A 15,870-nucleotide genomic window follows, 5' to 3' on the forward strand; every position below is an offset into this window, starting at 1 on the left:
AGCTCCCCATAATAGTCAGAGTCCACTTTAAGATTATGATTTTGACATTCAGGGCTCTACATGGACAAGCACCAACATACATCAGTGATCTTTTACATCCGTACATCCACAGGTCTCTGAGGTCATGTGATCAGGGCTTGCTGGTTGTCGAGCACACGAGGCTGAAAACAAAAGGCGACAGAGCTTTTGTAACTGTGGCCCCCAGACTGTGGAACTCTCTCCCTTTCAGCCTGAGATCTGTGGACTCAGTGGTCTCTTTTAAAAAACAGCTAAAAACTCATCTTTTTAAACTTGCTTTTGGTTGATTTTTGTTTTTATGTTTTAGCTTCTGTGAAGCACTTTGATTTTATCTTGAAAGGTGCTGTATAAATAAAAATTTCTTTACTTACTTATTTACTTTCAGCAGACCTGAGCGCTAATAAGTTATCCTCTGAGAGCTCCCCGACTAAAACATTAAAAGGAGGTTCCTATTTGAGGAGGTTCCTAAGCGTCTTTTCAGAGAATATAAAAGCAGCCATGTAAATATTTCCTCCGTTCCCTGGATCCTGTAGTTTGGATTTTATTTTTATTTTTGAGTGGCAGTAATCGTGGGTCGTTTTACTCGGTGTTGGATGGAAGGAAGAAAGATCTTCACAGCTGTGGTCTAAGGAGCTTGGAAAGAAAAACCATTTGACCCTAGAACTGAACAAGCTTCTCAGATGAGAGGTGAAACGTCTTCAAGCAACTTAAAGAAGTCCAGATGCCTTTTTCTTTCTTAGACTATGATGACAGGGATGACTGAGAACCTTCACAGACATACTTCACAGCTGTGGTTTGAGTGTGAGAGACTGATTAGAGGCTGGTGTGAACTGAGCTGGCTTAGGATGGCAACCCCGTCTCTCAGAGTGCTCACTCTGTGCTGTTTGTCCTTCCAGGACCCCGTAGCTCAGCTACCCACTGACATGGTCGGCCGTGCGTTCAGTGTCTTTTTCATCATCCTGAAGTATGCCGTCGACCTGCTGACCTGGGAGCACGAGGACCTGCTCCCCGCAGGACTGCAGCCACCGTAGGCTCACTCTACCTTTACCTGAGACACATGACAGTAAACGCGTCATACTGCAGCGTTCACACTGTGTGTGTGTGTGTGTCTGTCTGTCTGCAGTGAGCGAGAGGACACCTACTACTGCATGCTGTTCAATGATGAAGTGCACACGTACGAGCAGGTGATCTACACGCTGCAGAAAGCTGTCAGCTGCAGCCAGAAGGAGGCTGTGAGCTTCGCCACTACGGTGGATCGAGACGTCAGTACACACACACAGTAACACACTTATAGGAACTCAGAAATGTGACAAGGAGCTTCTTGTTTTTCATGTTCTGGTGATTATTCTAAGAATCTGTTTTGTGTGTGTGTGTGTGTGTGTGTGTGTGTGTGTGTGTGTGCAGGGCAGGAAGTCTGTTCGGTATGGAGACTTCCAGTTCTGTGAACAGGCCAAGTCCGTGATTGTGGTGAGTGTTTCCAAATTTGGTAAATGACAGGAAGTCTTGAACTGATGTGGGGGGGGGTGCTGACGGTGCCTGCTTCAGGGACGTTCAATGTCGCACTCATTTACACTCACTGCCTTCTGGTTTTACTCATCACAACAATTTAAGAAAACAAAGAATGTCTCACCTCCTCTTCCTACATCCCCATCACCTCCTTCTCTGCTCCTCCTCCTATCCTATCCCCTCAGAGAAACACCAGCCGTCAGTCAAAGCCTCTCCGGGTTCAGGTGATGCACTCGTCTGTCGTTGCTCATCAGTGTTTTGCTCTGAAGGCTCTGAGCTGGCTGGGTCAGATCATTCAGTACTCTGGTACGTGTGGACTTCATTACCCACAATTCCTCTGTGTGTGTCCCTGCTGCTGCATGTGGTGACTGTGGACTGTGTTTTAGACGGCCTGAGGAGGATCCTGTGTCAGGTGGGATTGCAGAAAGGTCCAGAGGGAGAGAACTCCTCGCTTGTCGACCGACTGATGCTCAACGACTCCAAGATGTGGAAAGGTAACCGCACGTACCGCTGCTAGTCATATGGCGCTCGAACGGCCACGGTTGTGAAGCCAACGGGTGTGAAACAGTTTGTGTTTATCTGTGAGTTGGTCCTTCAAAGGCACACAGCAGAGATACAGTCCCAATTAAATGTTTAAGACCACTTGAAAAGTGGCCAAAAGTCATATTTTGCATCGTTGGATCTTCACCAGGTTCCAACTAGAGCTTTAACATGCAGAAATGTGAGTGAGACAAAACATTTGAGCATGCAGTTTATTGAAAACAACACAAACTGAAACGGGCTGTTTTACAGCTGATCAAAAGTTTCGGGCCACATGCCTTTAAAAGGACAAATCTGGGCACAAATGTGGATTCACTGTCATTTCCTGTCAGGTAGTCACACTGTCATGACGTTCTGATGGCAAAGGCAAACAAATGTTCCCTTTTTGAACACGGTCGGGTTGTTGAACTGCATAAGCATGGTCTCTCACAGCACCGTCACTGCTGAGGTGGGACGCAGTGAGACAGTTATTTGGAATTCCTGAAATGATCCTGAGGATTATGGAACAAAAGTCAAGTGGAAGACCCAAACAAATGTCATCAGCACTGAACCGGAGGATCCAGTTGGCTGTCCGTCAAGACACTGGATAACCCTCGACCCAAATTAAGGCCGTTCCTGGTGCCGACTGCAGCCCCATAACCATCAGACAGCCTCAAAACACGTCTTCAAAGGCCTCGTCTCCATGGACGCCACAGAACTGACCATTTTGACCAAACATGGGACATTGAAAGGTCCTCTAGCTAATCACATGAGCCTCTTTCACACCTTGGCTCATGTGATTAGGTAGAGGATCATTAGGGGGTCCATTGTCCCCTCTCGGGGGGTTACTCCCACAGGGCTTAAATCTGGGACTCTCCACCATTTGACCCTAGAACTGAAGAAGCTTCTCGGATGAGAGGTGAAACGTCTTCAAGCAACTTCCAGAAGTCCAGACACTTTTCTTTCCAAGCTCCTTAGACGATGAGAACAAATGTAACTTTGATGGTCCTGATGGTTTGCAGTGTTACTGCCATGATAAGCAGGTCCCACCTGAGGTGTTTACTACGCCCACAGTGAGGGGGCTCCATAATGATCTGGGGTGCTTTTTCCTTCAATGGAACAACGAAGCTTTCAGGAGGTGCAGGGGTGGCAAACGGCTGCTGGCCATGTCCAGATGTTGCAGAGAGCGTCCTCGTGACTGAGGGCGCTCATCTGTGTGATAAACACTGGGTTTATCAGCAGGACAACGCTACAGTACACAATGCTGCAGGACAAGGGACTTCTTCCAGGAGAGTAACATCACTCTTTTGGACCATCCTGCATGTTCCCCTGACGTAAATCCAACGGAGAACCTTTGGGGATGGACGGCAAGGCAATAGAGTTGGATGTCTCGAGACCGGTCTTGGTCTCAAGACCACTTTTTACGTGGTCTTGTCCTGGTCTTGATGGACTTTGGTCTTGTCTTGGTCTCGGATCCCTCGGTCTTGTCTTGTCTCGCTGTCTCAGATCGACATAGTCAGGAGATTTGGAGTACAGTATCAGTATCCATGGCCCTTAACCTCTAACTGGCCCTTCATAACCTCTAACTGGCTCTTCATAACCGTATCCATGACACACAACGTAACGTTCGATAATGTGTCATTTCAAAAGCATCAGCTCTAAGAGCCGTGCTTTGTAGTGAATCAGAGTCGACTCCCATTGAGCAAGAGACGGCTCCTTACTTAATTTCCTTTCTCTGCTCAGCTCTCACACAGTGGCTCAGCTATGCTCCAATGCCTCCATATTGTGGCCAATCACGTGCGAGGATATAAGATAATATCATTATGTGGAAAAACAGAGAGGGTGAGAGACGCGACAGTCAAGTGGAGCGTGCGTCTGTCTTCTCAGTAAGTGAGTGAGACAGCAGACAGCAGTGAGGAGGGCTGTACGAATGCATCGCAAAAATACATAAATATGCCTGACACCCGTAAACGAAGCAGCATCTGGCTGCAGTTTAAAGACTTTTTGTCTCGGTCTTGTCTTGACTTTGTCTTGGTCTTGACTCGGTCTGTCTTGCTCTTGGTCTTGTCTTGGTCTCGATAGCCTCTGGTCTTGGTATTGTCTTGGTTTAGGCAGTCTTGACTACATGTCTACAAGGCAAGTTCACAAAAAGGGACAGCCGCTCCAGACAGTAGATGCCCTTCGTGCAGCTGTCTGTTCCCACTCACCTCATGGAAACGCTTGCAATCATGCCGCACTGAACTTTTGACGTGATCAGCAAGAACAGTGGAGCGACTCGTTACTGAACTTTGATTTCTGTTTCACAGGTTTTTTGGGCGTGTGGTCCTAAACTTTGGATCAGCTGTAAACCAGCCTGTTTTAGTATAAGTCAGGGGTCGGCAACCCGCGGCTCCGGAGCCGCATGCGGCTCTTTAGTCTTTATTTTGCGGCTCGGGGTGGTTTGGGAAAATAAATTAGAAGTATTTAGCTGAAGTGTATTTTATTTGTGTTTAGTTCTTTTTTTAACTTTTAGTTCTAAATTGGAAGATTATTGTGATTTTGAAATATAAAAATAAAATTATATCTTATTATTTTTTCATCACTCAAAATAAGCGTCACACTCGCGGAAGCCGGTGTAGCCGCCGAAACGCTGTGCATTTATTGAGACTTTCGACCCCAGGTAGGCCAGTTATGGATCTTCGGATCCACATTATGTCAGCAGCTGTTCTCCACTGTGAACTATGTTAAAAACAAACACTGCTCACGCCTCACAGACGACAGCTTACAGTCCTGTAAAGATGAAAGTGACTTCATACAGCCCCGATCTGCAGACGCTTTGTTCAGAGGTTCAGGAGCAGAAGTCCCATTGTAAACATATCACGGCAGACCCGACGATGTTTGCATGAACACGGTTTTCAGCATCTCTTTATCGACCGCTTTTCACACACGGTTGCTGTACGCACACAGCCGGCTGTAGCTTTTCAACGGCAGAGAAAGCACAGACTTTAAGGCAGCGAGGCGTGATTGCGGGTGCCGCTCAGGTGCGTCCGCCTCCCCTGCAGCGGCGCTGCAGACCACGCCCCGCCACACACATTAACCAGGTAAATACATATTTAAGCAGAATTTTGCAAATATCTATATATTTTTTTTTTTTTAGCAGCATAGAGCTTTTTTTCCCCAATTACTTTTTAAAAGTCAGGTCAAGGCTCCAAAAGCCCAAAGGCGATATGAGGGTGGTGGCTCACAACAGTTTTTGTTTGCTGGATCATTTTAGTTCAGCTTTCCTTTTGTTATATTTCTTTAAGAGTTCAAAATGTGTTAATTACATGAATAAAAGGTAATTTTCTCTGTAGCACTTCATGGATTTCATAAGCAACACACCTTAGTTGCTCCGTGGATTCTTTTAAAAAGCAGTTAAAAACTTTTCTGTTCAAACAAGCCTTTTGTTGTACGTATTTTATATTCTTTACATTATTTACATTTGATCTTTTACATCGTGTATAATGTCTATTGATTGTATTGTTTATTTTAATATTTGTGTACAGCGTTTTGTGACTGCCTGTCTGTGAAAAGCGCTTAATAAATAAACTTTACTTACTTACTTTAGTTGTTCACACAAAGCATAAAGGTTAAAAAAACAAACAAACAATATCTTCATTTTAGATTTAAAAAAGTATTTGCGGCTCCCAGTGTTTTCTTTTGCGTGGAAACCGGGTCCAAGTGGCTCTTTGGGTGTTAAAGTTTTCAGACCCCTGGTATAAGTTTTGTTTTTAGTAAACTGCATGCTCAAAGCATGTTATGTCTCACTCCCGTTTCTGCATGTTGAAGCTCTACTTGGAACTTGGAAGATCCAACAATGCAAAATAGGATTTTTGGCCATTTTTCAAGTGGTCTTAAACTCTCGATTGGCGCTGAATGTGACTGACAGGCACTCTAACTAGCTGAAGTTTGGATGCATGGCAGTCTCCTTGTTCTGTTTGTTCATGTTGTGCGAGTTGATGAGCTGCAAGTAAATGCGAGCAAGTTGAGGTTAGCTGATCTGTCATGTTTGCAGGAGCGAGGAACATCTATCACCAGCTACTCATGAACAGCCTCCTCATGGACCTCAAGTACAAGAAGATCTTTGCCATCCAATTTGCCAAGGTAACACACCTGTGCAGTATACCTGACACCCGCCAGCCACTTCATTAGGTACACCTTGCTGGTACTGGTTGGTTCTCCTTTTTCTTTAAGAGCTGCTTTAATTCTTCACGGCTCAGATTGAGTAAGCTGCTGGAAACACTCAGAGAGGCTGGTCCATGTGGACACGGCATGATGGGAACTTCTGTTCCATCTGAGCACAGAGGAGCTCTGCTGCACTGAGATCTTTGACCGTGGAGGCCCTTATACAGCAAACTCACTGTCATATTTAAGACATGGTTGGTGGGAACATGACATCAGATCAGCAGTCTGAAACACCAACAACCATCCCACGCTTAAAGTCTCTTAAATCACTTTCCTTCATTAATCTGATGTTCATTTTGAACTTCAGCTCGTCTGATATCTACATGTCTGAATACACTGAGCTGAAGCCCTGTGATTGCCTGATTACATATTTGCATTAAGCTGTTGAACAGGCATACCTAATAAAGTGGCTGGTGAGTGTATATACCTGATCGGAACACCCGTGACAGCTGTGGAGGTTTATATAGTCTGGGGGGGTTTATGCTAGTAGAATCTCGATGATCTGTGATTCCCTGGCAGCATCTGTTTCCTCAGTGCAACAGCCTAAAACCTCACCACATGACCTTGTTGGCTTGTTTACAGCTAAAATGAAAAACTTCATCCAGCCAGTCATGTGTCGATTGAATTTTTAGATCCAAATAAATCAAAGTACTCAAAAAGATCCTCTGGAGTGAACTTTGTTCATTGAAACAGACTTTACTAAACAGTGTCATATAAACAACAAAACAGAACGTCACAATACACAGAACAGCAAGACATCACAAAGTAGAACAGAGCAACCCTGAGGTGTAGAGCCTTCATGCTCATGTAGCAGACAAAAACAACAGAGAAAAGGGGTTACGCTGCCAAAAATAAACCATAAATCTCATTAATTTGGGGTTTTTCTCACTTTGGAAAGTGTGTCCTGTCAAAGAGCACCATAATTCACATTAACCCCTCCATGAACTGCTGTCTTAGTGTGGTAGACTAATTTGTTTGTCCTAGGGAACCCAGGGGCTATGTTCTCAGGGCCTTTTGCCTCCTAGTAGGGTTTCCCATGGCAAATTGGTCCTGTGTCAGGAACCAGGCAAAGAGATATTCAAAAGACCCTTATGAGTTTAACAACAAGGGAGTTCACCCTGCCTGGGATACGGTTACTGGGACCCCGTCCTGGAGCCAGGCCTGGGAAGTGTGTCCAATGGGAGAACGCCAGGTGGCCAGGCCTTAGCTCAAAAGGCCCGGCTGGGTGCACCCGAAACCCGACGTAGGCCTGCACCAGCCCCATGGGGTGCCGTAGAGGTCTGGTGCAGTGTGTGCTAATGGCAAGAGATCCTGACCGATCGATCCCCGAGTTTGGCGTTCGGGACACGGAACATCACCCCTCTGGTGGAGAAGGAGTATGCGAGGTTGAGATACCGGCTAGATATAGTCAGGCTCACCTCAACACACAGCTTGGGCTCTAGAACCTGTCTCCTAGAGAGGGGCTGTACTCTGTTCCAGTCTGGAGTTGCATTTGGTAAGAGACAGTGTGTTGATGTGGGTATCTTGGGCCCTGTATGTTGGAGTTTTTCCCAGTAGACCAGACACCTTCAGGTTGGGGAGTCTTTGGGTGGGGTGCTCGAGGTGCTCCATCTGTAGACTCAACACTCATATGAGCAATTGACAGTGAGACTTAGAGGGGCGTCATTGGGAGGAACGGCCTGCCTGGTCTGAACTCAAGTGGTGTTCTGTTACTTGTCTATAACAAACACCATGTTCAAAGGGCGTCTGTAAATGCACATGGCAGCAGGGACACCCTAGGTTGATGATCGATGCTGTAATCGTATCATCGGATCTGCAGGTGTATATTCTGGATACACGGGTGAAAAGAGCTGCTGAGGTGTCAGCTGATCACCTCCTGGTGGTGAGTTGGATCAGGTTGTAGGTTAGGACTGTGGACAGGCTTGCCTCACTTAAACATATAGTGAGAGTGCAATGTGAATGCCTGGCACAGTCCGTGAGCTCTTGAACTCTTACTTCCAACTGAGCCATCAGGCTGAAGAACAATCCTATTGGCCTTTGTTAGCCTGCGGGACTTCACAGACAGCTGATGGGTACCGGAAGGTAAAGCGGAACACTTATCCGGGCAGTGGCTGAAGCAAAAACTTGGGTGTGGGAGGAGTTCAGTAAGGTCAATGACTTTCCTTGAAAGCGATTCTGGCAAACCATCAGGCGACGCGGGAACGGAAAGCAGCGCTCTACCCGCACTGTAGAGCGCTGCTGACTGAGGATATAGTTGGACGATGGAAGGAATACTTCCAGGACCTCCTTAATCCCACTGATACAACTTCTGTAGAGGAAGCAGCAAATCACTGGAGGCGAGGTCACTGAGGCAGGTAAACGACTCCTTGATGGCAGAGCCCCTGGGGTGGATGAGGTTTGCTGTGAGTTTCTGAAGGCTCAGATGTTGTAGGGCTGTGTTGGACACGTCTCTACAGTGTTGCATGGAGATGTAGGGCAGTACCTCTGGATTGGCAGACTGGTGGTTCTCAATTTGAAGAAGGATAGGATGATATATCAGGATAAAAATTCCCTGAAGTTAAAGATGCTGGTGATCACTCAGCTAGAAAATGAATCATTAAAAAGTCGACTGACAGAAAGACTTCAGTGATCAAAGCACGTAGGTCCACATATTATTCACAGGAATCGGTCTTCGGACTGAAAATAACCCTCAGGTGGGAAACATAAATAATTTAAAATGGGTCATGCTGAGCTGATCGCCTAAAGCTGCTGCTGATCTTGATTAAAGAACCAGTCGCTGCTGTGCATGTGCTGTGTTAAGGTCAGGTTTACAGAACTAACAGAAGTCTTGATACACTTTTCTTTTGTGAGCTGTCTTAAAAATATCAGAGTTTTAGCAACAGGTTTTTAAAGGAGTCAGTGTGTGGGTGGTGGTGGGGTGTTGGGCGGACAGCAGCGACCTCTGACCCAGAGGTGAAATGTCGTCCCTCCAGAACTACAGACGCCTACAGACAGATTTTATGGAGGACGACCACGAGCGAGTGGTGTCAGTGACGTCGCTGTCTGTCCAGCTCTTCACCGTCCCGACCATGGTGAGTACTCCTCCTGCACCTCCACACAACTCTCTCTCTCTGTGTCCCCCTCTCTCTCCCGCTGCTAGAATTACGAACGCTTGCAGAGCGACTATGTGAAAGACGACCACGGCCGTGAGTTCTCCATCACTGACCTGTCAGTGCAAATGTTCACCGTACCGTCACTGGTGAGTTCAGGTGGCTGCCGCCGGAGTAGATGTCATCCCACCGGCTGAGTTCACACCTGGTCTGTTTAAAGTGGGTGCTTCACCCTCAGGTGGAGCGGATGTCAGACATCACTGAAAAAATGTTATGATCTAAAGTCATCCCTGAAGTTTCATTGAAAGCTGATTAGTTGATAATCAATAATTATAACAGATATAATTATTATTAATATATTATGTATTAATAATAGTATTAATAATAATCAGATCAATCACCTTTAAAGTTTAGTTCTTCAGAATCCACCAAAATAAATGTCACAAGCAAAGAAACACAGATCGAAATGATAAAGGCCAATAACATGAGGAACGACACATCTGTACGTGTGTGGGGCTGTGTGTGTGTTGGTGTGTGGGTCTCAAATGTTCTGCAGGCCCGGATGCTGATGGTGGAGGAGAACCTGATGACCACCATCATCAGGACCTTTGTGGATCACCTCCGCCACAGAGACCCACAGGGGCGCTTCCAGTTCGACCGCTACACCGCCCAACAGGCCTTCAAGTTCGGGAGAGTCCAGAGCCTCATTGGTGACCTCAAGTGAGCCCCAGTTAGAGGTTATGAAGAGCCAGTTAGAGGTTATGAAGGGCCAGTTAGAGGTTATGAAGAGCCAGTTAGAGGTTATGAAGGGCCAGTTAGAGGTTATGAAGAGCCAGTTAGAGGTTTATGAAGAGCCAGTTAGAGGTTATGAAGAGCCAGTTAGAGGTTTATGAAGGGCCAGTTAGAGGTTATGAAAGAGCCAGTTAGAGGTATGAAGAGCCCAGTGTAGAGGTTAAGGGCCAGTTAGAGGTTATGAAGGGCCAGTTAGAGGTTATGAAGGGCCAGTTAGAGGTTATGAAGAGCCAGTTAGAGGTTATGAAGGGCCAGTTAGAGGTTATGAAGGGCCAGTTAGAGGTTATGAAGAGCCAGTTAGAGGTTAAGGGCAAGTTAGAGGTTATGAAGAGCCAGTTAGAGGTTATGAAGAGCCAGTTAGAGGTTATGAAGGGCCAGTTAGAGGTTATGAGGGGCCAGTTAGAGGTTAGTTGGAGACTAAACAGAGACTGGTTCTTGTGCGATGACCCTACACTGTGTATGCAGGGTACCCATGAATCCTGTTCTGTAGCTTGATGAATCTTCTTTCACAAGTGTAAACGCTGTGGGTGTGTGTCGTGTTTTATGATAAAACCAGGCCTGCCAGTGTAACCAGTGCTTCTACATGCAGGTATGTCCTGATCAGCCCTCCGTCCAAGTGGAGCGATCAGCTCAGACTCAAGTTTCTAGAAGGTTTCTGCGCTTTTCTGGAGCTGCTCAAGTGCATGCAGGTAACATGGAGACAGTGTGAGGTTTACCTGTACAGGTGCAGCCCGAACATCTCTGAGCCTGTCTGTCTGTGAACCCACCTCCCTGCAGGGCATGGACCCAGTGGTGAGACAGGTGGGGCAGCATATTGAGATGGAGCCTGAGTGGGAGGCGGCGTTCACGCTGCAGATGAAGCTGACCAACATCATCACGATGATCCAGGAGTGGTGCTCCACTGATGTGAGACAACACACTGAACACGCTACATGTAACATTACAAATGTCACCTTTTATGTTCCTACAGTTTATTTTTTGTTTTCTGGATCAATAATCTGATCAGTTTTAAATAAACAGATTGATTGAGTGAGCCATCCAAGCCTTTTCTTTGCTCCTTTGTGTGTGTGTGTGTGTGTGTGTGTGTCAGGAGCGTGTGCTGATCGAGGCCTACAAGAAGTGTCTGAGCGCTCTCAGTCACTGTCATAACAGCCTTCCAGATGGTGAGCAGCCAATCAGCTTGAGCCTGGCAGGCCACAGCGTGGAAACATTCAGGTATCAGGTGTCTCAGGAAAAAGTCTCCATACACCTGCCGGTCTGCAGGCTGCTGGCAGGTAAACACACACACACACATTTTAAAAGTCACACTATCTGTCTCCACGTCCTGTTTGAAGTTGTATCAATCACCTCTTCAGGTCTGCACATCCTCCTCAGCAGAACAGAGGTGGCGTCTCATTTCCCTGAGCAGCTCCCATTGGTCAGTAACAGATTATTATTGATCCCTGATTGGAAACGCCATTTTCCAACCAGTTTGATTCATTGATTGTTGATGCCACGTGTCCCTCAGGGTGAACTAAGCCCCCCCCTTCTGATCGAACTCCCCCTCCGTTGCCTGGTGCTCTGTGCCCAGGTGCATGCTGGGATGTGGAGGAGGAACGGATTCTCACTGATTAACCAGGTGAGTTCTAACCTGTTAATCTATGCAGAAGAGATCAATGCTGATTAGCTAAGTTTTTTGCTGTTTGTTGTTTCAGATTTATTATTACCACAATGTAAAGTGTCGAGTTGAGATGTTCGACAAAGACATCATCATGCTACAGGTACAACTCGTCTCTACTGACGCTCCACTTCTTCTACCAGTGCTGATTCAGCAGCACTAATGCCTCTGTGAAGCGTTGGTGCAGACTCTCTGCTCACGCTTGCTGCTGTTTTTGGTTGGGTGCAGGCAGGGGCGTCCATGATGGATCCAAACCACTTCCTGATGATCGTTCTGAGTCGATTTGAAGTGTTTCACGTTTTCAGCACCGCTGACATCAGGAAAAGATACAGAGAGGCCAACAAGGTCAGTCCTCTTCTGTTGTCAAGACGCCATGATGTTACTGCTAAGCTTATCGGCCCCACCCTCGACACAGATACATTTCCAAAGATTGTTATGTTAAAGCTCCTGCAGCGTCAGGTGATGCAAAGCTGCAGCAGATTAAATTCAGACACCTGCATGAACAGACAAGAAGTCAGATTTCGCAGCAGGTCGCTTTGACTTGTCTGTTTATTTGCACATAACGAGAAATTAGAATCACGTCTGCAGGTCAGACATTCACATTACGCCGTGTTTGACATTCAAGTCCTCAAAAATCCGTTTGCAATGTTGAATCATTCGAGTTAAACGCTACAGGTGTACGACTGACTCCTCCCACTCTGTCCTGTGTTTCAGGACCTGGTCCAGCAGAACACTCTCATCGAAGAGATGCTTCATCTCATCATTATGGTGGTCGGTGAGTTTGTTTCCTCTGAAAATGAGTCAGAGAGGTCGCCTTGTCCAGGTGCAACATTAGCACTGCCTCTGCATGTGTGTTACAGGTGAGCGGTATGTGGCGGGTGTTGGCCAGGTGGAGCCTTACGATGAGGTCAGAAGAGAAATCATCCACCTGCTGTCCATCAGACCGATGGCTCACAGCGAGCTTGCCAAGGCTCTGCCTGAGAATGTGAGACCCTAACCTGTCTGTTAATGTTTTTTTAGTTATGCTGTTACATATTTGTAAGTATTTGTGAGTTCTGCTTTAAAAAGTTTATTAACCCTCTGGGCTCGACGGACGCGCCGGCACATCCAAATCACACGATCAATTTAAGATGACTTTGCAACAAGATGCAGCCAACCCGAGTCTCCAAGTTTAAAGTCTAAGTGCGGACTTCAAACTATATATGAGTTTTTAAGTTGTGTTGATAGGACACGAAAAACCAGAGTCATGATCAAAAATATACCTGATGTTTTTTGCTGAATACTATCGGCACTCTCTGCTTGTGACCAAATAAAAGAAAGAAAAAGCACCGCTTTCCTATTGGTGGGAAAATGTACCATGTCAACCAATCACAAAATGATATGGCAACATGTGACAATTGGTTGTTTAGGAAGAAGGAGAGGTTTTAGCAGTGACAGCGGTGAGAGAGTGTTTAGACACAAGAGATTTGTGACATTCAGTGTGTTTGGAGTGTGTAGTTGATGTGTACTTTTATGTAGTTTGCAGTTTTATGCAGTTACCCCTGTACTTTTGTGTAGTTCGTGTGTACTTTTGTGTAGTTCGTGTGTACTTTTGTGTAGTTGGTGTGCAGTTTTGTGTAGTTACTGTGCAGTTTTGTGTAGTCTTTTGTGTTGTCAGTGGGTAGTTTTGTGTAGTTTGTGGCTAGTTAGTGTGTACTTTTGTGTAGTGTGTGCAGTTTTAACTAGTTAGTGGGTAGTTTTGTGTTGTTGGTGTGCAGTTTTATGTACTTAGTGTGCAATTTTGTGTAGTTAGTCGACTGCTGAATGTCACAGTTGCTGCCAAAAAGCCACCAAAGGCAGATTACAGTGTAAACTGTGTCTCCAGGTGTGAGCAGGAGCGGGGATACACCTGCTGCTGTCTGGCCTGCAGGTATCAGGCTGTGATGTTCTCCTTTATCTTATAGTGGACACAAATTATATTTTGGAGTGGCGGAAATAATTTGTGTGGCATGATATTTGATGCAGAACAGCTGATTGTTCTTTGAATAGTTTGAAATGGTTTGAAATGGCCCGCCTTGGCTGCATTTTTAGGTAAATAGATGCAAATAACTTGTGCATAGGTTATTAAAATGTACAGTTTATATTTGCATTTCAAATTACGAAAATGATTCATTAATGTTAGTGTTAGTTACAGCAAAAAATATAACCTTTTTTTTCTACTCAGATTTTATGTTTTTTACCTGACTTTAGATCAGTTGTGTTAATACAACTGTAGTAGTTTGACTGTAAATTTAGACATGTGAGGTCGTGCTGAAAAGAATGATACCAAACAAGGCAAAGTAAATGAGTAAAATCAAAGGTAACACCAGAGCGTTAAACTCAGACACTTTGTAAGGCTCGATCATACAAGATCTGCTGAACAGGTGAACCCTGACTTACCTGAGGCTAAAATGTTTTGTTTGTTTGCTATTTAGTGTTTCTGAGCGCAGGGAATTTACTGTTTTTACTTCTGTGCGCTGAAACATTTTTAGTTTGATGTAATAACCTGAGTTTGTGTCTTCAGGGGAACAAGGAGACGGGGCTGGAGAGAGTCATCGACAGCGTGGCTTCATTCAAGTCAGTCTTCCACCTCAAATATCATCAGTCCACCTTAAATACACGTGCATCCTTACAATTTCTCTTTGTTCTCTATGTTACAATAACTGCAGTACTGAGTGTATTTGTACTAACAGGAAACCAGGTGTGACAGGTAGAGGGCTGTATGAGCTCCGCCCTGAGTGGAACAGATACTTCAACCTGTACTTCCATCACTACAGCAGAGCTGACCAGTCAAAGGTACGCTCACTGATCTGGATGCGGATCAGAGCGTTATTGATTGGTGTACATGTTGTTGCTATGGTAACGCTGCGTCCTGTGTTTCAGGCTGAGGAAGCTCAGAGAAAGCTGAGGAGACAGAGTGGCGAGGACACAGGTAAGCACACCTGTACAAAACACCAGCAGGAAGACTGATGGATGACATGGTCACCTTGGTAACGTGTCTTTGTGTGCATAGCCCTGCCCCCTCCCCCTCCTCCCCCCCTCTGCCCTCTCTTCGGCAGCCTGGTGAACCTCCTGCAATGTGATGCGCTGCTCGCCATAGAGGGCGCCGTGCTGCAGTGGGCCGTGGAGCCCAGCGGGGGGGGCTGGACTGAGTCCATGCTGCAGAGGGTGAGTGTGTGCGTTTAGAATAGAGTAGCTCTTTATTGTCGTTGCACATGAAATAAAATGTAAATGAGGGAGCAGGAATAAATAAGCAACAGGAGGGACACACTGGAGAGGAGAGGTCTGGGAACCACTCCAAAGACTTGGTCTGAACACAGTGTGAACGGCCTGAGTGATGGGGGGTTAGTCAGACCATGGGCCTTTCTCAATACGCAAGTCCGTACTCGGGTTACAGACTCACGATTTGTACAACTGGAACACCAGCGTACTTGATGATGTCACAGTTTTTACTGCTGTCACCTCTTAATTTAACTGTGAGTAATATGTTATGAAGCTGAACTTTCATCTCAGCCAAACAGATTTACTCAGGAACAAATAAAACACTGAAATAAACCAAACATTAACATTTAGAAGTGATCTACGTGACTTATATATCATGTTTAACCTGAGTAGCCAAAGACCGCAGGTGGTTTGAAAACGATCTGCCGGTGGTTCGCTGTTCCTGCTGGCTCTAGTGACCCTTGACCTCCCGGTCAGCTATCGAGCTGGTGGGTACAGACGTCTCTGAAAACGTCGTAGCACTTTTGCAAGTATGTGATGTTTTGATAAACTCAGCAGATATTTGAAGCTTACACAGCTACATTCTCGCCTGAAAGTATCTAAAAATGTTATTTTAAGAGTAATATTTAAATTTAAACGTTTTTAGCCGCGCTCCTCCACCATTGCCATGTTTGAGCTTTGGCCGAAATGCATTCTGGGATATTTAGCTGTACCAAGTACACACAAGTCACCACCAATGTATGCTCGATAAAACTTGCGGAGCGAGAACACATCTGGGAATTTTTCACGTTCTCGGCTTGATGTGTACTTTGAATTGGAACAGTACTTGGTCTCCGACTGATGACA

General features: G+C 45.7%; 1 protein-coding gene across 5 annotated transcripts in view; it reads left to right on the forward strand.

The window, feature by feature from the left end:
- ubr2 (ubiquitin protein ligase E3 component n-recognin 2) overlaps positions 1 to 15,870 on the forward strand; it is a 47,910-nt gene that overhangs the window by 25,226 nt on the left and 6,814 nt on the right. For 3 of the 5 annotated variants that reach the window (XM_040009913.1, XM_040009917.1, XM_040009915.1), the window contains exons 5-25: positions 915 to 1,045; positions 1,142 to 1,280; positions 1,423 to 1,485; positions 1,710 to 1,830; positions 1,911 to 2,018; positions 6,077 to 6,165; positions 9,219 to 9,317; positions 9,892 to 10,055; positions 10,717 to 10,816; positions 10,905 to 11,033; positions 11,218 to 11,401; positions 11,483 to 11,544; positions 11,635 to 11,745; positions 11,822 to 11,887; positions 12,013 to 12,129; positions 12,499 to 12,559; positions 12,645 to 12,769; positions 14,327 to 14,379; positions 14,496 to 14,598; positions 14,686 to 14,734; positions 14,816 to 14,970. In XM_040009913.1, coding sequence (XP_039865847.1) covers positions 915 to 1,045; positions 1,142 to 1,280; positions 1,423 to 1,485; positions 1,710 to 1,830; positions 1,911 to 2,018; positions 6,077 to 6,165; positions 9,219 to 9,317; positions 9,892 to 10,055; positions 10,717 to 10,816; positions 10,905 to 11,033; positions 11,218 to 11,401; positions 11,483 to 11,544; positions 11,635 to 11,745; positions 11,822 to 11,887; positions 12,013 to 12,129; positions 12,499 to 12,559; positions 12,645 to 12,769; positions 14,327 to 14,379; positions 14,496 to 14,598; positions 14,686 to 14,734; positions 14,816 to 14,970 — 2,229 coding nt within the window. Of the gene's footprint in view, positions 1 to 914; positions 1,046 to 1,141; positions 1,281 to 1,422; positions 1,486 to 1,709; positions 1,831 to 1,910; positions 2,019 to 6,076; positions 6,166 to 9,218; positions 9,318 to 9,385; positions 9,485 to 9,891; positions 10,056 to 10,716; positions 10,817 to 10,904; positions 11,034 to 11,217; positions 11,402 to 11,482; positions 11,545 to 11,634; positions 11,746 to 11,821; positions 11,888 to 12,012; positions 12,130 to 12,498; positions 12,560 to 12,644; positions 12,770 to 14,326; positions 14,380 to 14,495; positions 14,599 to 14,685; positions 14,735 to 14,815; positions 14,971 to 15,870 lie in introns of all 5 variants that reach the window. The other 2 variants (XM_040009914.1, XM_040009918.1) reach the window with 1 other exon arrangement.

The sequence above is a fragment of the Simochromis diagramma genome, unplaced genomic scaffold, assembly GCF_900408965.1.
Source record: "Simochromis diagramma unplaced genomic scaffold, fSimDia1.1 OVJJ01000576.1, whole genome shotgun sequence".
NCBI lineage: Eukaryota > Metazoa > Chordata > Actinopteri > Cichliformes > Cichlidae > Simochromis > Simochromis diagramma.